The sequence below is a fragment of the Abramis brama genome (genome assembly GCF_963993115.1).
Source record: "Abramis brama genome assembly, chromosome: 24".
Taxonomy (NCBI): Eukaryota; Metazoa; Chordata; class Actinopteri; order Cypriniformes; family Leuciscidae; genus Abramis; species Abramis brama.
In genome coordinates this window covers 25618248-25643703 of record NC_139986.1, presented here as the reverse complement: position 1 = coordinate 25643703, position 25456 = coordinate 25618248, and the positions used below count along the sequence as shown (strand labels likewise).

At 35.4% G+C, this 25456-nt stretch overlaps 2 protein-coding genes across 5 annotated transcripts in view; one reads left to right on the top strand and one right to left on the bottom strand.

Annotated features, from left to right (window-relative positions):
* Window positions 1–820: 820 nt before the first annotated feature.
* cog7 (component of oligomeric golgi complex 7) lies at window positions 821–9540 on the top strand. 3 transcript variants are annotated; one of them, XM_084102389.1, is made up of 18 exons: window positions 821–1057; window positions 1173–1357; window positions 1899–2047; window positions 2523–2639; window positions 2712–2880; window positions 4050–4132; window positions 4216–4338; window positions 4437–4635; window positions 4984–5111; window positions 5543–5697; window positions 5797–5913; window positions 5999–6064; window positions 7193–7373; window positions 7453–7593; window positions 7676–7759; window positions 7909–8023; window positions 8101–8244; window positions 8832–9540. In XM_084102389.1, exons 2-18 carry the CDS (start codon window positions 1192–1194, stop codon window positions 8996–8998), a joined length of 2304 nt encoding a protein of 767 aa, XP_083958515.1. In that variant the 5' UTR covers window positions 821–1057; window positions 1173–1191; the 3' UTR covers window positions 8999–9540. The 3 variants fall into 3 exon arrangements, with proteins under 3 accessions (XP_083958515.1, XP_083958514.1, XP_083958516.1); XM_084102388.1 differs by having other exon boundaries at window positions 1152–1357; XM_084102390.1 differs by lacking the exon at window positions 821–1057 and having other exon boundaries at window positions 1070–1357.
* Window positions 9541–13353: 3813 nt separating this feature from the next.
* kcnc3b (potassium voltage-gated channel, Shaw-related subfamily, member 3b) overlaps window positions 13354–25456 on the bottom strand; it is a 55471-nt gene continuing 43368 nt past the window's right edge. The window contains exon 5 of one of the 2 annotated variants that reach the window (XM_084102299.1): window positions 13354–14697. In XM_084102299.1, coding sequence (XP_083958425.1) covers window positions 14684–14697 — 14 coding nt within the window. In that variant the 3' untranslated portion in view covers window positions 13354–14683. Of the gene's footprint in view, window positions 14698–20645; window positions 20936–25456 lie in introns of those variants that run through there. The other variant, XM_084102298.1, reaches the window with a different exon arrangement.

Genomic DNA, 25456 nt, shown 5'->3' with positions numbered 1-25456 from the left:
AAATTTGATATGTGAGTGAGTGAACAGTGCGCACTTGAAATGGAGAAAATGTTTTTTAAAACACGTTCATATCCTTCAATGTCATTTGTAGAGATGAAATTGCAGCATTTGACCTCAAATGAAGGTGTAAATTAATAGTGAGGCAGCAGGAGGCAGCAATGAGCTGATAGATAGATGGTCTAAAATCAATGTACGTCATCCGTGAGTAAATTACAGCAGGAATAAAAGGTTTAGTACTAAAAATAAAAGGACTAAAAATCTTCAGGCTACATTTATACATAAAACGTAAAGTTTTTGTGTTTAAATGGGCGTTTTCTTGCATTTAAACATAATTTAAAATACAAGAATGTACATTTTTCCCTTTCAGTATTTTTTATTTTATTTTATTTTATTTTATTTTATTTTATTATTTTATTTTATTTTATTTTATTTTATTTTATTTTATTTTATTTTATTTTATTTTATTTTATTTTATTTTATTTTATTTTATTTTATTTTATTTTATTTTATTTTATTTTATTTTATTTTATTTTATTTTATTTTATTTTATTTTATTTTATTTTATTTTATTTTATTTTATTTACATGTCACCCGAACAACATTCGGTGCAACACAGCCACGTCACTCAAATGAAAGTTATTTTAATTACTTCAATGTAATGCACATGTTTATATACATCAACAATAATAGCAGTTGTCTACACTAATAGTTTCCGTCTATACACGGTTTTTCCATTTCACTAGGTTTTGTAAAACGGGTTTTGTCCATTAAACGTTTCGAAAGCGGAACGCTTCTTCATCGTATTTTTCCCCCGCCGGATATTATTAGGAAGAGCGCAACCAGGAAGCAGTGTACAAACACTGAAAACATCAAACTCAGAAACTGCATATCAGTTTTATTTAAAGAAAATTAACGCTGGAGGAAGCGATCGCACTGCTTGAACTGTATCTCGTGGTCATGGTTATATCTTTCTCATGGGCTGTTTATTTTATGTTCGTGTCTAAGGCTGGTGTGGGCAAGAATTATGGAATAGACTGGTGAAGCTGAAGAGATTTCAGTTGAGTAAACACATTAATATACACACCGCTTAACATTTACAACATGTCTTTTTATATCCGCTCCCTTTCTGCATGTGGTTTTGACTCTTTAAGATGGTGAATTCGGCTCTGTAGGGTCACTGAAGGGGAGAGAATGGACTTCTCCAAGTTCCTGGCAGATGATTTTGATGTGAAGGACTGGGTGAATGGAGCTTTTAAAGTGGCTCAGAAAGACGCGCCTGGTAAAACTGACGCGCACGCCTCGACTCTGGTCATGAAGCTGCAGCTCTTCATTCAAGAGGTCAATAACTCGATAGAAGGTGAGTGTGCACGATTTCAACACTTAAAGCTCACTTTCAATGTCATTAAAAAAAAAAAAGAAGTCTCTTCTGCTTGCCAATGCTGCGTTTACTCAAAAATACAATAAAACTGTAATATTGTGAAATATTATTACGATCTGAAATAACTGTTTTCTATTTGAAATGATTTTAAAATGTAATTTATTCCTGTGATCAAAGCTTAAATTCAGCATCATTACTCCAGTCTTCAGTGTCACATGATCTGATGAATATGATGCTTTTGTGCGGTTTCATATTTTTGATACAAGACCGTGAAACAAGTTTTTCAGGATTCTTTGATGAATAGAAAGCAGTAATTTAAAACAACTTTTGAAACATTATAAATGTCTTTATTTACTGTCACTTTTGATAATTTTAATGCTACTGAATAAAAGTATTAATTTCTTCCAAAAACCCCAAACAATAAAATGTTATAAATGTCTCTCTCTCTCTCTCTCTCTCTCTCTCTCTCTCTCTCTCTCTCTCTCTCTCTCTCTCTCTCTCTCTCTGTGTGTGTGTGCAGAGAGCAGTAATCAGGCTCTGCAGAATATGCCGCGTGTACTGAGGGATATTGAAGCTCTGAAACAAGAGGCGTCATTCCTGAAGGATCAAATGATTCTGGTTAAAGAGGACATCAAGAAATTTGAACAGGACACAGTGCAGTCTATGCAGGTAACCATAATACACTCATCCAAATCACTCTATACTCTGTGCATAAATACAGGGATATAGCTTGATAATTAATAACAACCATTAAATAGTAATAAACTAGTATTCACATTAATAAACCTATTTAAAAATATTTATTATACAATAATTAGTTCAAAGTGTTTTGCAAACAAGTCCAAAGAAAAAAATATTAGTATAAAAATGATAGTTGTGAATAGGAGACAGAGCAATTAATAGGTCATAATGCTTTATTGCAAATGTTCACTTTATATGGATTTACACAACCGATCAAAAGTTGTTTTTTCTCATCGAGGCTGCATTTATTTGATTAAAAATACAGTAAAAACAGTAATATTGTGAAATATTATTATGCAGCATTGGTGAGCATAAGAGACTTCTTTCAAAAACTTTTAAAAAAATCATAAATATTCCAAATTTTGGCGGGTGGTGTCTAGTATTGAGTGTTGATGTCCGGCAGGTGTTGGTGGAGATTGATCAGGTGAAGTCTCGGATGCAGTTGGCAGCAGAAGCGCTTCAGGAAGCTGATAAGTGGAGCACTCTCAGTGCTGACATCGAGGAGACCTTTAAAACACAGGTGAGGTGTTGCACGTCTGGTTTTACCTGCGTGTGGATGTCGTTCTGAAGTGTTCGTGTGTGTTTGTTGCAGGACGTGGCTGTGATCAGCGGTAAACTGACCGCCATGCAGGGTAGTTTGACGATGTTGGTGGACACTCCGGACTACAGTGAGAAGTGTGTTCAGCTGGAGGCTCTGAAGAACCGTCTGGAGGCTCTCACCAGCACACAGATCGTCTCCACCTTCAACTCGCTGGCTACAGGTGACGCACACAAAAACAGTCTCAGAGACCCTGTTTACACCTGCTATTACGATGCGTTTAAGTCGATCGGATCACAAGTAGATGAGGGAGACACATTCCAGTTCACACCTGTGTTTAATCAGTCTATTTTGTCCACTTTGAACCACTTCTGTGCTGATTTCTTCAAGGGGAGGGTCTATGGGTGGATAAATGTATGTGTTTTTCAGATCTTTCAATCTAATGGATGAAATAAGCTCACGCAATTTACACATGAACACGATGGAAAAACACACAGATGTGTTAGATATCAGGAATTTTTTCGTTACGTTTTTCATCTTCAAACCAAACTTAGGTCCCATCTGACTAAGTTTAAATGCCGTCTGGCTAGTGCGCTTCCCATAACGTTTATGCACTAGGTCAGTAGGTGGAGAGTAGGGGTATTTTGCGTCAGTTCGAACGCATTCGACCACATGAGTGTTTACACTACAAAAGCAATCCGGTCAAATGTGTTTTTGAAAGTGGACAAGCTCAAAACGTTTTAGGCCTCGTTTACACCTGTATTTCGAGTCGTCCACTTGTGATCTTAACACCAGGTGTAAACAGGGCCATAGTCGCCTTCAGCGGGTTGATGCTTTTGGATTAAAGGACATACATTTTTAATTATGTCACCATTCAAAACTTTGGGGTTTTTAATGAATACTTTTATTCAGCAAGGTTGCATTAAAAGCGACAGTAAATAAAAGTTTAATGATACAAATATTTCTATACTAAATAAATGCTGATCTTTTGTTCTTTTCTATTTATCAAAGAATACTGAAAAAAATATGAAGCAGCACAACTGTTTTCAACATTGATAATAATCAGAAATGTTTCTTTAGCAGCAAATCATCATATTAGAATGATTTCTGAAGGATCATGTGACACTGAAGACTGGAGTAATGATGCTGAAAATACATTTTACAATATATTCAAATAAAAAAAAGTTTATTTTACATTTTAATAATATGACTGTTTTCAATTAAATTCAATTGAGCAGAAGAGACTTCTTTTAAAAGCATTAAGAAATCTTAGCAAACCCAAACGTTTCAACAGTAGTGTGTGTGTAGCATGCAATCAGATACTAGAACCAGAATGATCTGTTTTATAATATGCTTTAGCAAGTTAATCTTTATTTGTATGTTCTGTTTCAGATCAAGCAAAGCTTTTTGTAAGAGTTTTTACTGAGATGGATAGAATGCCTCAGTTACTGACTTACTACTACAAATGCCACAAGGTATAGTATTTTGTCACTGATTTCAGTTTGGCTGTGGAATCAACCTGAGCTTAACACATAAATGTGTGTGTGTGTGTTTGAAGGCACAACTGTTGACCGTGTGGGAAAGCATCTGTCAGTCAGACGCCTCTCTGAAGCAGCAGCTCTCTGAGTTTTACGACACACTTCTGTCCACGTGGCACTCGCAGCTACAGTGGAGCAGCCAGGTATACACACACACACACACACACTCAGCCTCACTGCTGTGGAATGTTAATGGCTTTCACTGTCACACACACTCAAGCATGTGTATGTGTGTATGTAGGTCTTTAAAAACCCCTGTGAAGTGCTCACAGTGCTGATGATCCAGACGTTGGGGGCGATGGTGCCATCTATCCCAGACTGCATTGCTGTGGCATTGAAGCGTTGCTCTGGCGACTGTCGTCTGGATGTGCTGTTGGATCTTCATCAGACGGCGGCTAACTTCAGTCGAAGCCTGGAGGCAGCAATGCAACCACAGCTCGGTCTGTGTCTGTGAAAATCGAATTAAAAAAGATTTGTGTATATTATATACATTTATATGTTACACAGTTTAAGTTGTGAAGAACATTTGTAAAAGTACATCATTTACAGTACAGATTTTTTTTTTTCACGGTATATTGATGAGAATTTTAGCAAATGGTCATTTATTTTATTTAAAAATTGCATTAAAATTTTCCTGAAAATGTGTATAATTCTCTGTTTTTTAGTTAACAAAATGAATGCAAATTAAAATAATTAAAAAAATATTTTTTTTTGTGAGATTCAGTTTTAAAGAGGTCATTGTATTGCTTTTTCCTCATCATTTTCCTGTCTTTATGTGTGTGTTTCAGGCGAGTGTAACCTCCTGAAGGTGGCAGAGCTGGTATCATGTGTGTATTCACCTTATGCGACTTATCAGATGCAGTTTGGAGAACTAGAGGAGACAAACTTACTGATCCAACTCAGTGCTGTTCCACTGGTGAGCAAACACACGGTTTCATGTTTGATCTTGAACCTGTACAAGTACAAAGTATGTTTTTGTTTTTATTTTCTAAAAAATTTTTTTCGAGTTGTGAGTTTATGGTCTGATCTAAATGAGATACTGAGGAAAAAAATACAAAGACCATAAATAAGCATAGTTTATATTATTGCATTGACTGTATGGAGTCTAATTTGCATACAGATGATTCTTTTTTAGTGAATCGCACTCACAAACTCATTCTCAGATTGAATCAATCTAACAAATTGCTAACTGAATCTTTCTGAGCAGTTACTGAATTTACTAACTTACTAGATGCTGATAAGAATGTGTAGTCAAATGAGTTTTGTTGTATAACTATTAAAATTATTGTTTTTTTTCCACACCCACAGCATTCACCATGTGTTTTATTGATTGTTTGTGTGTGTTAGGAGCGTGGTGAGGTTCTGGACTGTGTGTTAGAGCTCACACACTCGGTTCAGAAGGTGTTTGGTTTGGCGGCTGCTGCCGTCGATCGCTGTGTGAAGTTAACGGATGGTCTCGGTGTGTGTGGGCTCATCAAAGCCCTTCGAGCGCTCTTCAGCAAGTATGAATCATGCAAGCATTTACTACACTTAAACGCAGAGACAAACACACAGCCCACAGGTCAGCCACACTCTCCAGCTTATTCTCGTTTATTTCTCAGGTACGTGTCCGATTTCTCTGTCACGCTTCAATCGATCCGGAAGAAGTATAAGTTGGAGGACACGCCCTCCTCTGAGGTGTTCACTGAGGATTGGACGGCTTTCCAGAACTCCGTCAGGTGGGTGGGGTTTCTTTTTTCATTAGTTTATAAATGTATATAAAGTTAATATAAATGTCTTTCAATTTGTTCCTGTATCTTCTAGAATCATTGCAACCTGTGGAGAGCTACTGAGACAATGTGGAGCATTTGAACAGCAGCTTTCAAATAAGTAAGAAATCTATTTTATCCATTGGTTAAATTCTATTGACTTAACCTTCAGAGACCCAAGCATTAATATTCATGATTTATCATTTTTCTCACCCATGATAAACGTCTTTAGGAAACCATTAGTCATTAAAAAAAAAACATTTCAGTCAGGCAAAATTTGCATCCGTGTATAATTTGGAAAAATGCAGCAAAATTGCAATTCTGGGAATTTGGGATTGCAAAAATGTCACCATTATTTTGTGATCCAATAAGTGAAAGTTTTGAATTTAGCACACAAATGTGTTTGAAAAGTATATTTCAACCAATAATGATACAGTCATTAAAAGTTAAGAAATGTTGCTATTTGACCTTTTAAATACTGTAATAAATATTCATATCAGAGTATATTTCATATAATGTAGTAATTGTAATGACAATTGTAATTGTCTATGTATGTTCTAAATTCCATGATATGTAAGACTCGTTCCAACGTCTAAGTAATGGAACGAGGCATACATATCATGGAATATAGAATATAGAAATAAAATGTAAACAATATTCAATGTCAAATTTCATACATGGATAATTTTGTTCCCAAAGTGTTAAGTATTGTGTCTGTTGGCTGGTGAATTTTGTTGCATAAATTTCAGAGTGTCCGCTATTAAAGGGATAGTTCACTTTAAAATGAAAATGCTGTCATCATTTACTCACCCTCATGTTGTTTCAATCCTTTATGAATTTCTTTCTTCTGCTGAACAGAAAGGAAGATATTTAGAAGAATGTCAGTAACCAGACAGTTTCTGGGTCCCACTGACTTCCATAGTATATTTTTTTTCCTACTATGGAAGTCAGTGGGACCCAGAAACTGTCTGGTTACTGACATTCTTCTAAATATCTTCCTTTCTGTTCAGCAGAAGAAAGAAATTCATACAGGTTTGAAACAACATGAGGGTGAGTATATGATGACAGAATTTTCATTTTAAAGTGAACTATCCCTTTAACCTATATTTGGTGAAAGTTATTTAACTGCATTATACAAATGAAGGGTCCCTGAGGGTTGAATTCTACCTTTACTATGCTTGTTACGCTACAATAATGGATTAGAAATGATTGTCTGTCAAGTATCATAGTTGTGCATTGTGATTGGCAGGATCCTGGGGAGGGCGGGGCGTTTCCTGTGGGAGGGGTTTAACCCCAGAAGTCTGAGTGGCTTACAAGAGGGTGTGTCTGAGAGGCGGAGCCAGAAGAACCCATGGCAGGAATACAACTATCTCCAGCAGAACAACACTGCGGAGTATAACACTCTACTGGAGACGCTGCACTCCCTCAAGGTGCACTTCATATATGTGAGCTTCGAATGTACAGCATGAAGTGTAGAGGTCAACTCTTACGCATATGTGTTTTGTGCAGGAGAAAGGAACAGGAAACTCAAGCTTATTGGCCGAGACTCGCGCTGCCCTGACGCGTCTGAACCAGCAGGCCAATCAGCTCGCGTTTGACTCGGTGTTCCTGCAAATCAAACAGCAGCTTTTCCTTCTCAACAAACCACAGGTGCGTTTGCACGGCGTGTTTTTGCTCACTGTGAAGGATTGAAAAGATCGTGTTTGATTCGATGTGCTTTTGATGTTTTAAGGCTTGCGGTTCTGCTAGTTTGGGTGGAACGCTAACTGATGATCTACCGGCCTTCAGTTTGTCGCCGCAGGAGTACATCACTAATGTAAGACAATATTAAGTCAAACATGTCAAACATGATGACAAATCACAAGACGCTCCTACAGGTACAAGGACAAACACAAGCCACTGGTGTTCACAGGACTAGAGGAAGCTCAGTGAGTGTTATTACACACTTTTGTGTTTTGTCTATAGATTGGCCAGTATATCATGTCTTTGCCTCTGCATCTGGAGCCATTCGTGGCTCAAGAGGATCCAGCGCTGGAACTTGCCTTACACACCGGCAAACTGCCGTACCCACCAGAGCAAGGTAAACACAAGCACACCTCCCAGCGGATGAATCATGAAACACTTTCCTACACTAATACATGCTGTGTATCTCTATAGGCGACGACGTCCCTGAGCTGGAGAACACGGCGGATTATTGGCTGGGTTCTATCGCCAGGGCGACCATGCAGACCTATTGTGATGTCATCCTACAGCTTCCTGAGCTGAGCGTACATGCAGCCAAACAGCTGGCAACTGACATAGGTGACATTATCGTTACGACATCACATCATGGCACCATTATCACCAACAATAATTAATATGTAACGCTTGCACACAATGACACTGCAAGGCTGGTGGCAATGTTTTTATTGTTCATTATTAAAATCAAGATTTGTAGTTCACATTTACAAACAGTTATTAAGGTAAAGTGTGTATTTTGAGTCATGATTTCTTTTAAGTTTCGGCCATTTTTATTAATTTTTTCTTTCACTTGTTGATTTTAAATGTTGATTTAAATATTTTATTTCTGTTAATATTCCAATGAAAATTTTAATGGCAATAACGTATGTATGTATGTATGTATGTATACATACGTACATACGTACATACATACATACATACACACATATATATATAATAATTATTGAGTAGTTATAGGATTAGTATAGATAATTCTAGTAAATATATATATTTATACCTTAATATTTTTTGAAGTGTATTAATTAAAAATAGGCCTTTGAATATTCCTTAGTTATTTGCCTGATTTTCTTTTCATAATAAATGATTTGTTATAATTTAGAGTGTGTCAGTAAAAACACTTGTGTATGTGTTTTTAATTGTCATTACAGAGTACCTGAGTAACGTGATGGATGCGCTGGGGTTGCAGACCTCTAGAACCCTCCAGAATATCGTCACTCTTCTTCGTGCCAAACCGGAGGAATACCGGCAGACGGCCAAACCCATCCCGCGCAGACTGACGTCCACCATCGCCACCCTGAGGGGTCTGGAGTACTGACAGCGGGACAGCCATGAGTAGGGTGTGTGTTCGTTGAAGGATTTTTGCTGTTGTTGAATCTAACACCAAAATGTGACCATAAACAAATCTATATTCCCAAACAAACACAATAAATGTTAATGGCACTTCGGATGTGCATCTTTTATTTTTGTTTTTAACAAATTTTATCAGAAGTTGACGGTTCGGGGTAATAAATATAGTGGGATTTAATTGTGCAGAAAAGAAAATGTTACATTGATTCAGTTTTACTTATTGCTGTGAATCCAGTGATTTAAATTTGAAAGGCACAATGAAAGATTGTTTATGCATATTTATTTTTTCGTGTTTTGCATGTTTGCCATTATTCCTCCTAATCAATATTGAACATGAGCACTGTTGTGTTTCTGCTTTATCAAGCTACATGGTAACTTTCTAATGCTTTTTATGTCTGGCTCTCTGACTTTGTATTTTTATTATTTTTGCTCACATGGGGACAGTTTCATACAGCATTTCAAGAATGTTTTCAATTCTGTTAATTTAACAAAATAAAACATCTGAACAGATTTTTCAGTGCATTGTTTTGTGTTTCACAGTGCATCATAATAAACATCACAAGCCAGTTCTGATCAGTAAGATCAGTTTTGCAATGCAAAAATATGTGGAAAAACAATTTTCAACATTGTAGTAAATTAATTCCTCAAGAAATTACCCAACCCATTATCCCTGGACTTGAAGTAAAAGAAACGATTGTTTAATAAAACATGATTTTTATATTCAGGACATATACTATTAAGCCATATTTTAACAAGTGTTCAAAATTCTTAATGTTTTTGAAAGAAGTTAATCAAGGCTGCGTTTATTTGATCAAAAATACAGTAAAAACAGCAATATTGTGAAATATTATTACAATTTAAAAGGAAATGTTTTCTATTTGAATAGATTTTAAAATGTAATTTATTCCTGTGATCAAAGCTGAATTTTCATCATTATAACTCCAGTCTTCAGTGTCACATGAGCCTTTAGAAATGATTAAATAAGATAATAAGGTTTCTTTGATGAATAGAAAATTAAAAAAAAAATTTTTTTATCTGAGGACTTGTCACTTTTGATCAATCTAATGTGTCCTTGCTGAATAAAAATATTAACTTTTTTTTTTTTTAAAGCTTACTTACCCAACACCAGTTTCATCTTGTCTTTCAGTATGGATGCAAGTGTCAGTGTGCATTAATACATATTTATGAAGTCTCATAAGAAGAAAAAATGCATAAAAACACATCAAGGTTGTTTATCACTTTAATCATATTGATTACTGATCATGTTGATTGATCGGGATGATTGGCAGTGGTCAGAGAGGTGGTGATTGCATATCTGTAATTCAAGTACATCAAATCAAACTTAATACACAAGAAACAGGTGATCAAACTTGACATTGGATACAAGAGCAGGCACAGTAAATCGAACGAGAAGAATCGGATGCAGACAGATCTATCATTCCAAATCATTTTAAGAGGGCAGTGTGCTTCAATGTGAGTGAAAGATGGCGAGACAAGCTTGACTTGCCCTGAAAAGAAAAGAAAAAAACGAACATGTTTGGGAATAAAACAAAATCAAACTGATGTGGATATGTGTCGTTGTGTTCTCGCTGGAAGCATGCTTTAAATTATTTATTCTGCGTTACTTTGTGACCCCTGGACCAAAGTGGTCTTAACGCCTTCTAAAATAAAACCAAACACAGGCTCTTTTATATATATATCTATATCTATATATATGTGAACAACAAAGTGGTCATAAAAAATATGAACAATCTTTGAAATGGAACAAAGAGATGAACTCCGAACAAAAACTCTGTATAAAATATAAATTATTCAATAAATTGATAATTATAAACAAAAGCATTTATAAAACTATAAATATGCACAACTTTGAAAAAACAAAGACCTATTTGGGCTATAAGGTTTCTTTCTGGGCTGGGAAAGGACCCAGTGACCCAGGCCGGAGACATCTCGTTTTCGCTTGGTAAAGTTTCGAAAATATAAGCTGTGTCATATTGTCTTTCTTCCTGAAGGTCGTATTGTCCACTTCCATCATCTGCATTCCATATATCAGAAGCCGCTGATATCAACACACCCAAAATATCACGAACCGTCCCTCACACCAGACACCGGACCGCTGCCTGCTCGAACCTTCGCAGTCTCTCATATTCATTTCATTCTGTCTTTCAGTCATTTCTGTCGACTTGCTAATTAGCAGAGGCTTTTCATCTACAATTACAGACTTGGCACATCAAGCATCTTTGTCAAGGGCTTCCAGCATCCATCTTTTATCTTCTATCTGCCCTGTCATCATATGTAGCGTATTGATTAGCACATCTGTTATATGTCAGTAGTCTATAAACCTCGACTCATTTGCTTCACATGTGGCTCAAGTGCGACACTCACTTGACTCTCACTTTTTGTGCAATCTTGAATAATATGAACATATAACTTATTAGTTTGTAAATGCCCTTGTGTTAAATGCTAACAGATTAGCTGCTGTGCTACAATGCTAAAGATGCTACTGACTGAGGCCCAGATTTGAAGCAAAAACTCAAACTGTGATGTTTTTTGCATTAGGCTAAAGCTAAATGCTAAAGGTTTAGCTTTAGCCTGGTGTCCTGAGATATAAAAAGAAAAACTTCTGTTGGGTAACACAGCATTTTAGGACACCACATAAGCATGATTAGAATTTGTAATGGAGTTTATTACAAAATACCAAACAGGCCTAAGCACGTTCATCTCAACTTAAATGTTTTACCTTAGCAATGCTAAAGATTTAGCTTGTGCCTCATGTCCTTAGACATAAAAAAACTGTTAGATAAACAAGTTGGGTAAAGCATTTTAACACACCAAATTAGCATTATTAGAGTTAGCAACTATAATTCTGTCGCCTTTTTAACAACTCAACTGTGATGTTTTGCATTAGCCTAAAGGTAAATGCTAAAGGTTTAACTTTAACCTTGTGTCCTTAGAACCAAAAACACCAAATTAGACATTTTAATTCTGTAGCCAATAATACAGAATGACATTCAAAATTGTTCTCTGAAGAATTTATTAGTTTGAAAAGTGTTTTTATTGATTTGGTCCAATGTACAAGCTGTCTTGTTTTGCTAAGCTAAAGGCTAAAGACAAATGGCTATGTATATAAAGGGATGAGCCCTGTGTCCTAACTTCCTGTTTTAACCGGAAATACATCAACAAACACCTTTCAGTGGATCTTTAAAACAATCAGACGAGATGAAAATGAAAAATGGCTGCACGGGCAGGCAGAGGTCTGGTGCGGAACTGAGCATTCACGTTTTTCACCTGAGATTAGAGACACAACGCCTCTACAAAAACACAGTTTCCCACACTGCATCCGTTTGTAAGGAAGACGCTGAGACTGATACGAGCCTCCACTTTGCCTTTGCTACATCTCCGTCGGATTATCATTCATATTATTGCCAATGAGAGCAGGTGAACTCAAACTGAGAATGAAACGCTATCAGCCCCGATGCATGTGGGAAAAGACGCCGCATCCCGCTTACAGAGGATTCTAGCATCAGCACAGTTGTTATCATGGCTACAGAGAAAACTAATGTTGTACGCAGACAAACATTAGCCAAACACTTAGATAGATAGACGACCCCACAAAAAAGAGAGATACGCAACCAAAATATACAGTCCAGGCGGCATTTCGATGGAAGAAATGAAACCGAACGGGAATGTCACATGGGGCAGTATGTAGCAGAACAGATTTTGGTGGCATTGAGATTTTTTTTTTTTTAAATCTAAAACTAATAAAACAGTTCAGTGTGTAACTCGCAGTCAGAATTTATTCACATTTTCTTTCTATTTCAAAACAAAATATAGCTCTTTTAAATATATTATTTTCTTAAATATCCATTGCATATCATGTTTTTTATTTTTATTAACATCTTTATTATTAATATCTTTTTTAATTCTTTTTTTTTTTTTAGCCCTCCCCACTTCAACTTCAAGGGCTAGCAGAAAATACAGTCATGCAAAGTCTCATGCTGGTAAACAAAGTTACAAAAATGCATTTTTTTTATTTATTTTTCTCTCTCCAAAGAGAGAGTTTTTCTTTTTTCATATATTTTGACATCCATTTTCTCACAGTTCAGTCTACGAGGAAACAATCTCTTTGATGAAGCATATCTCCCTCCAAAAGAGCGCGTTAATATTCTTTTCTCTATTCTTTTTTGTGTAAGTCGCTGCGGTTGTTCGTAGGGTGGACGGCATTGCATTTTTACAGTCGCATTTGGACATCGGTGGCGTCGCATGCCTCGTGAACCATGGAGATGTTACTTATCAAAATATAAATTTGTTCTTTTTTTTTTTGTACATTTATTCTTGATTCGTTTGGCGTGACCTCCTGCGCTCCCTCTGATTAGTTAAGAAGGAACATGCAGTCAAGCCAATAGGAGAGAATACGAGACAGAGATGGAGGGAAACTCTGAAGGCAATTTTAGACAAGTCGTACATAGACGATTTTTTTTTAGAAAGGGAGATTTTAAGAATGTCTCTGCATATCCCTGACCTTTATACCCTCTTTCCATGAAGACGAAACGCTAGTTATTGGTCCAAGCACTCACATGTGCATGTATATAATCTATGGCAGCATTAGCTATACTAAATCACAAAATAAATCACATAATAAACCTCTATAATCAGAGAGGATTCCCATGGGAAAAGTCCTCAATTTGAGGGTTGTTTGGGAATTAGAGACAGCACCCCTGGCAGAACAGCCAATCCGTTCATATTTAAAGGGACGAAAAGTTCAGATCTGACAGGGAACATCTAAAGTCATTTTGTGCCGTTTTAGCTTTCGTACATTATTTGGTCACAGTTGGGCTTTGGTCTGTCGGGACTGTGTTTTCGATGTTGCCTCCCCCGAATGTACGAGAAAAAACCTGGAAGACTGTTTGGGAATAGCAACGTACATCTGTTACCAAAGCAGAGTGCTGCGTTTCACTTTTCAGTGCTCTAGATTCATTCACAAAGAAAAGCTACTGTAAGACTCGGACTTTTCTCGGACGGGGAGTGGGAACTACCACACGGCAATACACGGACAACACACTTTGCTGCTAATATGCTGAGTTGGGGAAAAGAAAAAAATGTGCATGACTAAGTCATTTTTAGTCATTCTGTGCAAACGGTCGATGAATATCAGTCTGTAAAAAGTCTGTCGGAGAGTTCTCCCAGCCAAGAAATGCTACAGGGTCTTAGCAGAAATGCTACATAATTATTCTAACTTGGTCCTTCATTCTTACATATAGACTAATATACAGAAACTCAGGGCCCAGGTGAGTGCGGCAGTCAAAACGCCTGGTGTTTTGATCTTAAAACATTGGAATGTTTTTCCGTTCGTTCCTTCAAGAGTCTTTTTTCTCTTTCAGGTGTCAGTGCAATGTTCGGTTTTGTTGCTGTAATGTCAGTCAGTCTGTAGAAAGAGGAGTGATCCGGAATTTCGGTGAGGTTGCTTTGGTTACCGTGTGAAGATTCGGCATCGGAAATTTCCAGTTTCCTTTGTTGTTGTTTTTTTGTTTCCAGTCACACCCTCTTGCCACTCCGACATTCCTCACACGTCCCGTATGGATGGTGCGGTCCCATCTGCAAAGTTTTCAGGATTCAGCGACTAACTGTGTCTCCTTAAAAGAATTGCCAAATGCTAGAAACTTAACACTGTGGACAAAAACAGAAATACAATGATTTTGTTAGAAACAAGAATTAATTATGCAATGCTTTAAAAAATTGAAAAAAATCACAGAAAACGTAAGATGTAGAAATGCTTTTACAGAAACCACACAAAAACAAAGTTACAGACAAACAAAAAAAAAAAGAAGAAAAGAATTTGAGACAAACACGGTTAAAACTTTTCTACACACAGATCTCAAGATGACGATGCATGCACTGTGCAATGTATCTTCTCAGGGGTGAAAAAGTCCAGTCCCGGAGAAAACACACAGGTGCTAATTACAATTAATGGCGTCACACAGTGTTTAACCTGAAGTCTAAAGATGCTGAAGATTACACTTGACTAACTAAATGTGGCCAATTAACTTTCTAGATCAAGCAGGAATGGAATAGTCCACCCCAGATACATTCTAGATCAATTTAAAAATACAATAGGCTACTACATTATTATTGATAAAGGAAACTTATTGATTATATCTGAGAACAGTAGAAAGCTGGGGAGGGTTTACCTGTGAATCGCTGGTAAAAGTTAAGCATGTACTGCAAGAATTCAGTTAACAGATAATTCATTCAACTATATGATAATATAAGCGGAATAATTTGTCAGTTTAAGTCAAATTATGAGATTTGAACAAAAAAACATTTCAGGCCAATGAAATTATGCCTCAAATTATGCCTATGTTTTTGTACATTTTTTGGGGGGTTACACTTTATTTCGATAGTCTACTTTAGACATTTTATTAACTATAATTAACTTTGCAACTACATGTCACCTAACTCTCATTAACTTGCAACTGCACGTCAAGTGACTCTCAGAGTACTAGTAAACTGTTAGGTAAGGGTTAGTAGAATAAGTTGACATGTACTTGACAACTTACTTATAGTCAGAAACTAAGTAACTTTGCAACTACATGTCAAGTAACTCTCAAGTAATGAGAGTATTAGTAGACTGTTAGGTTAGGGTCTTAGATTGGAAGTTGAAGTAAATATAAGTAACTTTGCAACTACATGTCAATGTCAACAAACTCTCATTAATTTGTAACTACATGTCATCTAACTCTCAAGAGAGTATTAGTAGACTGTTAAGAGTTAGTAGTAGAATTAGTAGACGTACTTGAAAAGTTACTTATAGTCAGTAACTACAAGTAACTTTGCAACTACATGTAAACTAATTCATTAATTTGCAACTACATGTCATTTAACTCTCATGAGAGTATTAGTAGACTGCTAGGGTTAGTAGTAGAATAAGTTGACGTACTTGAAAAGTTACATATAGTCAGTAACTACAAGTAACTTTGCATCTACATGCCAACTAACTCTCATCAATTTACAACTACATGTCATCTAACTCTCATGAGAGTATTGGTAGACTCTTAGGGTTAGTAGTAGAATAAGTTGACATGCACTTAAAAGACTTATAGTCAGTAACTACAAGTAACTTTGCAACTACATGTCAACGAACTCATTAATCTGCAACTACATGTCATCTAACTCTCATGAGAGTATTAGTAGACTGCTAGGGTTAGTAGTAGAATAAGTTGATGTACTTGAAAAGTTACTTATAGTCAGTAACTACAAGTAACTTTGCAACTACATGTCATCTAACTCTCAGGAGAGTATTAGTAGACTTAAGAGTTAGTAGCAGAATAAGTTGATGTACTTGAAAAGTCACTTATAGTCAGTAACTACAAGCAACTTTGCAACTACATATCAACTAACTCTCATCAGTTTGCAACTACATGTCATCTAACTCTCATGAGAGTATTAGTAGACTTAAGAGTTAGTAGCAGAATAAGTTGATGTACTTGAAAAGTCACTTATAGTCAGTAACTACAAGTAACTTTGCAACTACATGTCAACTAACTCTCATCAGTTTGCAACTACATGTCATCTAACTCTCATAAGAGTATTAGTAGACTCTTAGGGTTAGTAGTAGAATACGTTGACATGCACTTAAAAGACTTATAGTCAGTAACTACAAGTAACTTTGCAACTACATGCCAACTAACTCATTAATCTGCAACTACATGTCCACTAACTCATCAATTTGCAACTACATGTCATCTAACTCTCAAGAGAGTATTAGTAGACTGCTAGGGTTAGTAGTAGAATAAGTTGACGTATTTGAAAAGTTACATATAGTCAGTAACTACAAGTAACTTTGCATCTACATGCCAACTAACTCTCATCAATTTACAACTACATGTCATTTAACTCTCATGAGAGTATTAGTAGACTCTTAGGGTTAGTAGTAGAATAAGCTGACGTACTTAAAAGACTTATAGTCAGTAACTACAAGTAACTTTGCAACTACATGTCCACTAACTCATCAATTTGCAACTACATGCCATTTAACTCTCATGAGAGTATTAGTAGACTGTTAGGGTTAGTAGTAGAATAAGTTGACGTACTTGAAAAGTTACATATAGTCAGTAACTACAAGTAACTTTGCATCTACATGTCAACTAACTCATTGATTTGCTACTACTGAATGTCTAAAGCGGACTATCGAAATAAAGTGTTACCTTTTCTTGTTAGCAGGCTTTAGTTTAGGTAAGAGGCAATAAATCGGTCAAAAAGTGTTGATTGTACACATATACAGCATTCAAACGTTATCTGGGTGAATGAGTGCATTTCAGTTATGGAAAGAAATAGTTTTTCTTGTTAATATGCAAACAGAAATTGAAAATGCACACACACAAATACACCATAAACAAATGCTCATTTACATAAATGTCAACATAACACATACAATCTTTAAAAAACAACCAGCATACATAAAGAGAAAGGCAGAGATGAGTTTAATGGGCATTCACTCGTGTAGATACAGATTTGTACAGATCAAGTTTACGATGTCGGCCTAGAAGCTTTGCTTTAACAGGTGAAGCTAGTTAAATCTAGCTAGCAGTGTATGAGTCTCTACAACAACACTGTAGCCTAAATTATCCTCATAGAGGGGTCTTGCTTTTTTAATATAAACATGTTCGATGTGTTTCAGTGACCTGACAGTGTTGTAATAGGGCACAACTACATGGAATACACAAGTCAAAGAAAAAAAATCAGTTCTTTTTTAAACATTTTTAAACATCCGATTACTACAAGAACAGCACAATATTAACTTCAACATTTACTTACAAATGGAGGAAAGAGATTATTTTTTTTAACTAGAGAATGAATCTTCTCAACTAACTAATCACTAGAGATCCATAATGGAGACTAATCAGTTTTAGTGGAAGAAAGTCTCTGGTTTCACAGTGTATGATAAGGCCTGGCATCCCGCAACAATTAAAAACATGTTAAAATACAGACATTTTAACAAGGGTTGCTGCCGATGTCGTGCGGGATTCAATCGTCCTGCAGATCTGGTATTGCGAGTACAGTATAATAAAAGTAAAATAAAGTATTAAAAAATTTAATTTTGTTTGGGTTCCTTATTTTTTGACATTTCGGTTCTGAATAGAAAATATGGCATTAACTATCATTTTAGAATTTAGCACAAAATGTATCTACTACAACTTTACTGTTATATTACCATTCAAAAGTTTGGGATGGTAAGATTTTTAATGTTTTTAAAGTCTATTCTGCTCACAAAGGCTGCATTTATTTGATGAAAAATACAGTAAAAACAGTAATACTGTGAAATATTATTACAATTTCAAATAACTGCTTTCTATTTAAATATATATTTAAAATGTAATTTATTCCTGTGATCAAAGCTGAATTTTCAGCATCATTACTCCAGTCTTCAGTGTCACATGATCCTTCAGAAATCATTCTAAAATCATTTTGTAACATTATAAATGTCTTTACTGTCACTTTTGATCAATTTAATGCATCCATGCTGAATAAAAGTACTAATTTCTTCAAAAAACATTTATTGACTATATGTGACCCTGGATCACAAAACCAGTCACATGTCGCACGGGTATATTTGTGGCAATAGCCAACAATATATTGTGTGGGTCAAAATTATCGATTTTTCTTTTATGTCAAAAATCATTAGGATATTAAGTAAAGATCATGTTCCATGAAGATATTTTGTAAATTTCCTACCGTAAATATATAAAACATTTATTTTTGTGAGTGAATGCAGCACAATCGCGAACATAAATGGACAACTTTAAAGGGGATTTTCTCAATGTTTCGATTTTTTGCATCCTCAGATTCCAGATTGTCAAATAGTTGTATCTCGACCAAATATTGTCCAATCCTAACAAACCATACATCAATGGTAAGCTTATTTATTCAGCTTTCAGGTGATGTATAAATCTCAATTTCAAAAAATTTACCCATGTGACTGGTTTTGTGGTCCATATAATTTTGAATCTGTGAACAAAAAGATGCCTTTTTGCTCCCATCTACATGTAATTTCTATCCCACCAAACTTTGGTTATCATAGAAACTGTAGCAATTCCAAATGGAAAACAGGACTGATTTGGGAAAAAAGGGATTCTGCAGGGCGACTGAATCTTGCATGACGCCGAGAACATTATGGGATCCAGGTTTGCATGACAGAGGAACCATGTTTAAAACAAAATGGCTCCTTACTGATACTGTATATTTACTGTCTCAGCAGTGGGTTGTTCTCCATTGGGGAAACTAAATCACATTTAATGATTAAAAACTAGATAACATACAGTTTCCTATAAACTACAACTTTGCAAGTATTGCAACATGTTATTTTTCTCTTTGCTATTTCAGGGAAGTATTTTCTCAGAAATGGCTTATTTACTTATAGTATCATCTCTTTTGTTTATGATTCTGGAAGCACTTGGTCACATCGACCTGAATACATATATATTTTTATCTAGTTCTATTAATCCAAAAAGAAACACAGTAACACTCAACGTATATATCATATACAAATGAAACTGTCGTGTAATGTTTTTGAAAACAAAAACAAATCGTCTTTGAAAAAACATTCAAAATATGATAAAAAAAACAACATCAGGACACTAACATTGACAAGACAAACAAGAAATGCTCTTAAAATCATCACATCCTTTTCGTCATCTTCCATTCTTTTAACCTTTTCATTAGGATTAATCATACGCTTGCACATACATTTAAAACACCACATGTGCAAGTATGTTTGCAGCATTATGAATTAGGGTGGAATATTGCACATGATTTGCATATGTGGGTGAGTTTGCACAATATTCCTTTTTTTCTGGAGCATCATCTTAAAATCTTACGCTAACACATCACAAACACTGTGCACAACGGCAAACAAAGAAAAATCATTTCATCAAATGTACTTTCCACACTTTTTTTGCTCCTCATATTCAGTTTTCGGACTGGAAGTCTTTGCTTAGAGGTGGGCGAAACTTGGCAACATGTTATAATGAGCAAAACAAAGTATGCAAACAAATAAACAAACGAAAATGACGATGAGCCAGAACGATGCGCAAAATAAAATAAAGTGATTATATGGCAATGAATGCTCAAATAATCAATTAGTCAGATTTATCTTTCACCCATTCAGTTTTGATTCAATAGGTTTGCAATTAAACTAAATTATTTGACAGCCAATAACAGTCCAATGACAAATTCAAACAAAAACAAACAAACAAACAAACATGAAACATTTCATTTTTTAACCCCTATGAACGTTTCTATTCAGAGTAATGATTGCATATGTACATTATTCTTGCATTCAAAATTCTGGTGAGTTTTCTACAGTCCAGAATTACATTTATTCACAGTAATATGAATCTTAATTCAGAGTTTGAGGGAAATGGAAGGTTTTTGAACACAAAGCAAGGGTAGTGAGTGCATCTGAAATGAAAATGCATTAATCTATATTCCTTGAGCATCAAAATCATTCCCTCTAAGACTATTGTGAAGCATGGGGAAAAACAAAGCATTTGCTCCATTCGCACAGTTATTGACCCGCTTAACCTGCCAAGTCCAGTTCAAACACGAACACGACCCGTGATCATTCACAAACCGTGTCTCTACCGACACGCTCACGATCAGTCATTGTTATTGCTGTGAATGTGAGTATGAGGCTGTCCTGCCTTTCTCTCCTCCTTTCCTGAGTCTTTCTGTCACTCTTTCCGCTTTTTCTGCTACAAAATGGAGGGAATGGGTGAGCGGCAGCGACGGAGGGGTCCCGGGGCCTCGTAAGGGTCAAAGGGCGTGCTGGTGATGGGGGTCAAACGCAGGGACGACCCCGCCATTCCTGATATGTTGTTCAGGCTGCGAGATTTCTCGTAACCAGTGGCTGCCAGATTGTTTGCCCACGTTAGTGACAGGTTGAATCAATTTAAAATGCGTGTTTTTCGATTGAACAGCATGAGCGATGGGGTGGATTGTCATTGGGCGTTACATGTTCGGTTAATATATCGGTTTGAGTGAGAATGTAGCCGACAGAAAATGAATTATTGGGAAAGGAACAAAAGAAAAAGAAACATGAGTGTAAAATTTAAACGTAGATATAAAGTGGAACAAACGTGAAGATACAGGTAAAAGACAGACAGACATACACAGGACAAGACAGGACAAAACAGGAAAATGAGAGTTATGAAAATCATCATACATTGGTTTACTAAAAATTCCACAACATATAAACACAGTTTCCCAGAACCAAATACTCCACAGATAAACGTCCACACATTCCCACTGGTTGAAGAAAACACTGGCTGGATTGTTTGCCACTAAGTTGTGGTAAAGTTGGGATTTGCGATGAAGTGTTTCAGTTAACCAGTGCAGTGTAGAGTAAGACTAGACAACACATAAGACAGAAGCTGAAGTGCCTTTCTCGGCCAGACTGTTGGAGATTGTTGAAGAAACCACGGGAGCCATTGTGAGACATTTCAACACATTTATAAACCTAAAAAACAGTATAAAGTGTTGTTAGTGGGTTTTGAATTTTTTTTTATTACTTTGCTCCAAAACCTGGTGAACTGCTAAGGTTATGACATGACACTCTTAATAAGCAATAACAAAGCACAGACAAATTTTGAATAAAGTATTTTTTTTAATTAATTTTGTATTAATTTTTTGTTTTGTTTTGTTTTGTTTTGTTTTGTTTTGTAATGAATGAATGAATAATTTATATAGTGCCTTTCCGAAGCTCCAGGTCAAAAATATATTGATACATTCTGGTATAAAAAAACAAACAAATAATAATAATAAAACAAATTCTATATAGCGCCTTTTAAAGGCTCAAGGTCAAAAATATATTGACGCATTTTGGAAACAAATAAAAATATATTTTATGGACTTTGTATTGATGCATTTTTAAATAAATGAATAAATAAATTAATTAATTTAATTTAATTTAATTTAATTAATTTTACTCAAGGTCAAAAATATATTGACACATTTAGCTAATAAATATATATATATATTTTTGACCTACAGCTTTGGAAAGGCACCATATAAATTAAATTATTTATTTTGTATTGATGCATTTAAAAAATAAAATAAAAAATAATAATAATAATTTAATTTATATGGTGCCTTTACAATGCTCTAGGTCAAAAATATATTGATACATTTTGGTATTAAACAAACAAACAAACAAATAAATGATTCTATATAGTGCCTTTTCAAGGCTCAAGGTCAAAAATATATTGACACATTTTGGTAATATATATATATATTTAATTTATATGGTGCATTTCCAAAGCTCTAGGTCAAAATATATAGATACCTTTTAGTATTAAACAAACAAACAAATACAAATATTTAATTTATAAAGGCTCAAGGTCAAAAATATATAGATAGTTTTTGGGAATAAATAAACGTTCATTCATTCATTCAATCATTCATTCATTGATATATAGTGCCTTTCCAAAGCTCAAGATCTAAAAATCATTATATACAGAAGGTATGTCTAGGCGACTCACTAGGTTTTGGAGCAGACTAAATGTTACTCACTGAGGTGAAGTAATTCTCAACCAAGTGTTTCTGTACTAATATTAAATATCACCCTAAGAAGCTATTAATACACTACAGTTGAGTTAGTGCACAGATATGCTCTTGTGGACCGCTGGCGGGTTTCTTTGACAACCTCCTGAACATCCTATTATACTTCACTTGACTGAAAGGTCATAAAGCCTGCATTTGTATAATATAATCATGACAAAAAAAAAAATTCATAACACTTCCACTGCATTCATGTTGTCGGAATTACCGTAATCACAAGATGACAACACAGAATCTATGCAATTCACATCTTAACAATCATAAAATGCCTACATTTATGGCTTTGCTGATGACATGAAAATACGCAACAACAAAAAAATCTTGCAAAATATAAAGCAACTAATAGTACGTTTTTTTTAAATATATAACGCCTACCTTAAAGTTGTCAGCTAAAATAAAATAAGCAAAAACAGTAATGTATCTACATAAAGCTCCCCAGAAACTCTGAATTACGGTAATTTCGATATAAATTACATTCATGACATTTATTTCATACATTTAGTGCATTATAATTCCATCTTTTGACATAGTAATAAAAAAGAAAATCAGACTTATGAGTGTTACATTGAGCTTTTGTGAGATTAGTAGTCAGGCTTTAGTGACCAAACATTTAAGTGAAGTGACTAGCAGCGACCTTCCACCCACATTTCAGATTTATTTGTCTCTCTCCCGCTTTCTCCCTATATGCGTGTTTGTTTGGGAGAGGAAGAGGTGAATGTGGGAAAAGTTTGCTGCACGTTGATCACAGAAAAATACTCTGGAAGAAAAACAAGGACGATAAGGAAAAAAAAAAGAAAGACAACTTTCCTCTGAAATTAGGACAACAGCTTGGACACACACACACACAAATGCATTCAGACACAAATGTGCTGAGTCAGGTCTGATATAAAATTCACACACACACACACACACACGTTTTTTGGGGACTTTCCTTAGACAAAATGATTTTTATACTGTACAACTGTACATTCTCTTACACTAACCCTACCACTAAACCTATCCATCACAGAAAACTTTCTGTATTTTTACTTCAAAAACATCACGTAGTATGATTTATAAGCTGTTTTCCTTGTGGAAAGCAAAAAATGTCCCCACAAGGACAAGGATTTCAGATATTGCCATCTTTGTGGGGACATTTTGTCCCCATAATGTAGGGTTTACCTGAATCACACACACATATTTTTCTTTGCCACATAAATGTGCACAAATTCACAATTAAACAACAAGCACACAAAAACTAGAGTCAACGATATGCAATAAATTTCTGCGCAAATAGTTTGTAAAGCCTATCTTCTGTAAAATGTTGCATCATTCTTATGTAAAATTACAAACTGTTCAATGCAACAAATTACATTAAAAAAAATAAATAAAAAAAAACCCTGATTCGACGGATGCACCAGGAGGCCTGACGGCGAACACAGACGGACTTAGGAACCATCGCAAAAAACAACGACTTGCACATACAGAACAGCCTGTGTTTATAATACAGTACAGCACACACACATCGCTACCACAGTACGACACAACCGCTACTTTATCTGCTGGCCTGAACAACAGAACAACAAAAACAACTGGATTGCTTTACCCGTCTGCCTGGTCAACATCGGTTCATACAGCCACACGCCCTTTTTATTATGTTTGCCCAGTAAGAGCTTTTAAAGGATTCCTCAGGAGACAGAGCGCATTAGTGAGGGTGGAATAAGACAGGAAGAGTGAATATATTTAATGGGACTGATGGATACTCGGTGTGTGAGAGAATGTAGCGCCACTAAAACAACAGGAAGTTCGTGTGACAGCACAGTGAAAAAAATGAATGGGCTGACCAATCAAAAATGCATATATCAAAAATATTGAAGACAACATGAAATTAAAATGGACCTCATTTACTGTATTAATAAATATACCTGGTCATTATATATATATCCATGATTCAAACAAATCCAGATGTTCCAAAAGTTATGTTATACATTATCGAAGTATAATGTGTTGACATCTCATGTTGTCTTTAAGTGTGCATATCTACTAAAATATGCCTATTAATACCTGAAATGGTTTATATAGCATATTCTTGCTACATTATATACTTAAAGTACAGCATATTAATGCCTATATTGCACTAAATAATGCAATGTAACACAAAATAGAATAAACGCTATGATTCCAACACATTTACCATGTTAAATACCCACAACAGCTTTGATACCTCTCATGCTAATGTAAGTGCGTTATAGTTTATATTATATTTCTTATCATGTACATGTAATATTTTATAATATTACCATGTTCAGATCTCTCAGTATGAGTGCTACAAGATTTGCATACCTACTGTGAACCAGGAAAACCTCATAAAGAAGTGTTTCCTGTTTGAACATGTACAGAACAATTTAAAACAGTTGATGTACCTACCCATGGTCACGCATTAGAAACTCTGGTGCTGCACTGACGGCCTGGAGGCGAATGAAGGATGAGATGAGTGTTAGTCACACAGTGGAAAGAGTTAAAAAGAGAGTGAATGACATGAAAGAACAAAAAAAAAAGGGGTTGTGCAAATATCAAAACCACATTTAGATGCCCTAATAAAATTATAATCTTTAATAAATGCCACAGCATCAGTTAGGCTATTGGATAATGATGATGATGAATGATGACGATGACACCCTGATAAGTTGAGGCAATAGTGGGTGTGATTGAGGTTACTGGGTGTTTTTGTTAGGGCTGGGTTGAAAATATAAATTTTGGCTTAATCAATCATCTTCACTAACACTCTTCACATTATTTGAAGCGCTCCTCCCTTCCACAAAATCCCAATAAG

What these genes read in the sequence shown, in the direction of transcription:
- cog7 (XM_084102389.1), top strand. Translation starts at nt 1,192, where the DNA reads ATGGACTTCTCCAAGTTCCTGGCAGATGATTTTGATGTGAAGGACTGG. An exon ending in GCTTTCCAGAACTCCGTCAG is followed by an intron (nt 5,914 to 5,998) that starts GTGGGTGGGGTT and finishes TGTATCTTCTAG; the next exon opens with AATCATTGCAACCTGTGGAG. An exon ending in GAACAGCAGCTTTCAAATAA is followed by an intron (nt 6,065 to 7,192) that starts GTAAGAAATCTA and finishes TGTGATTGGCAG; the next exon opens with GATCCTGGGGAGGGCGGGGC.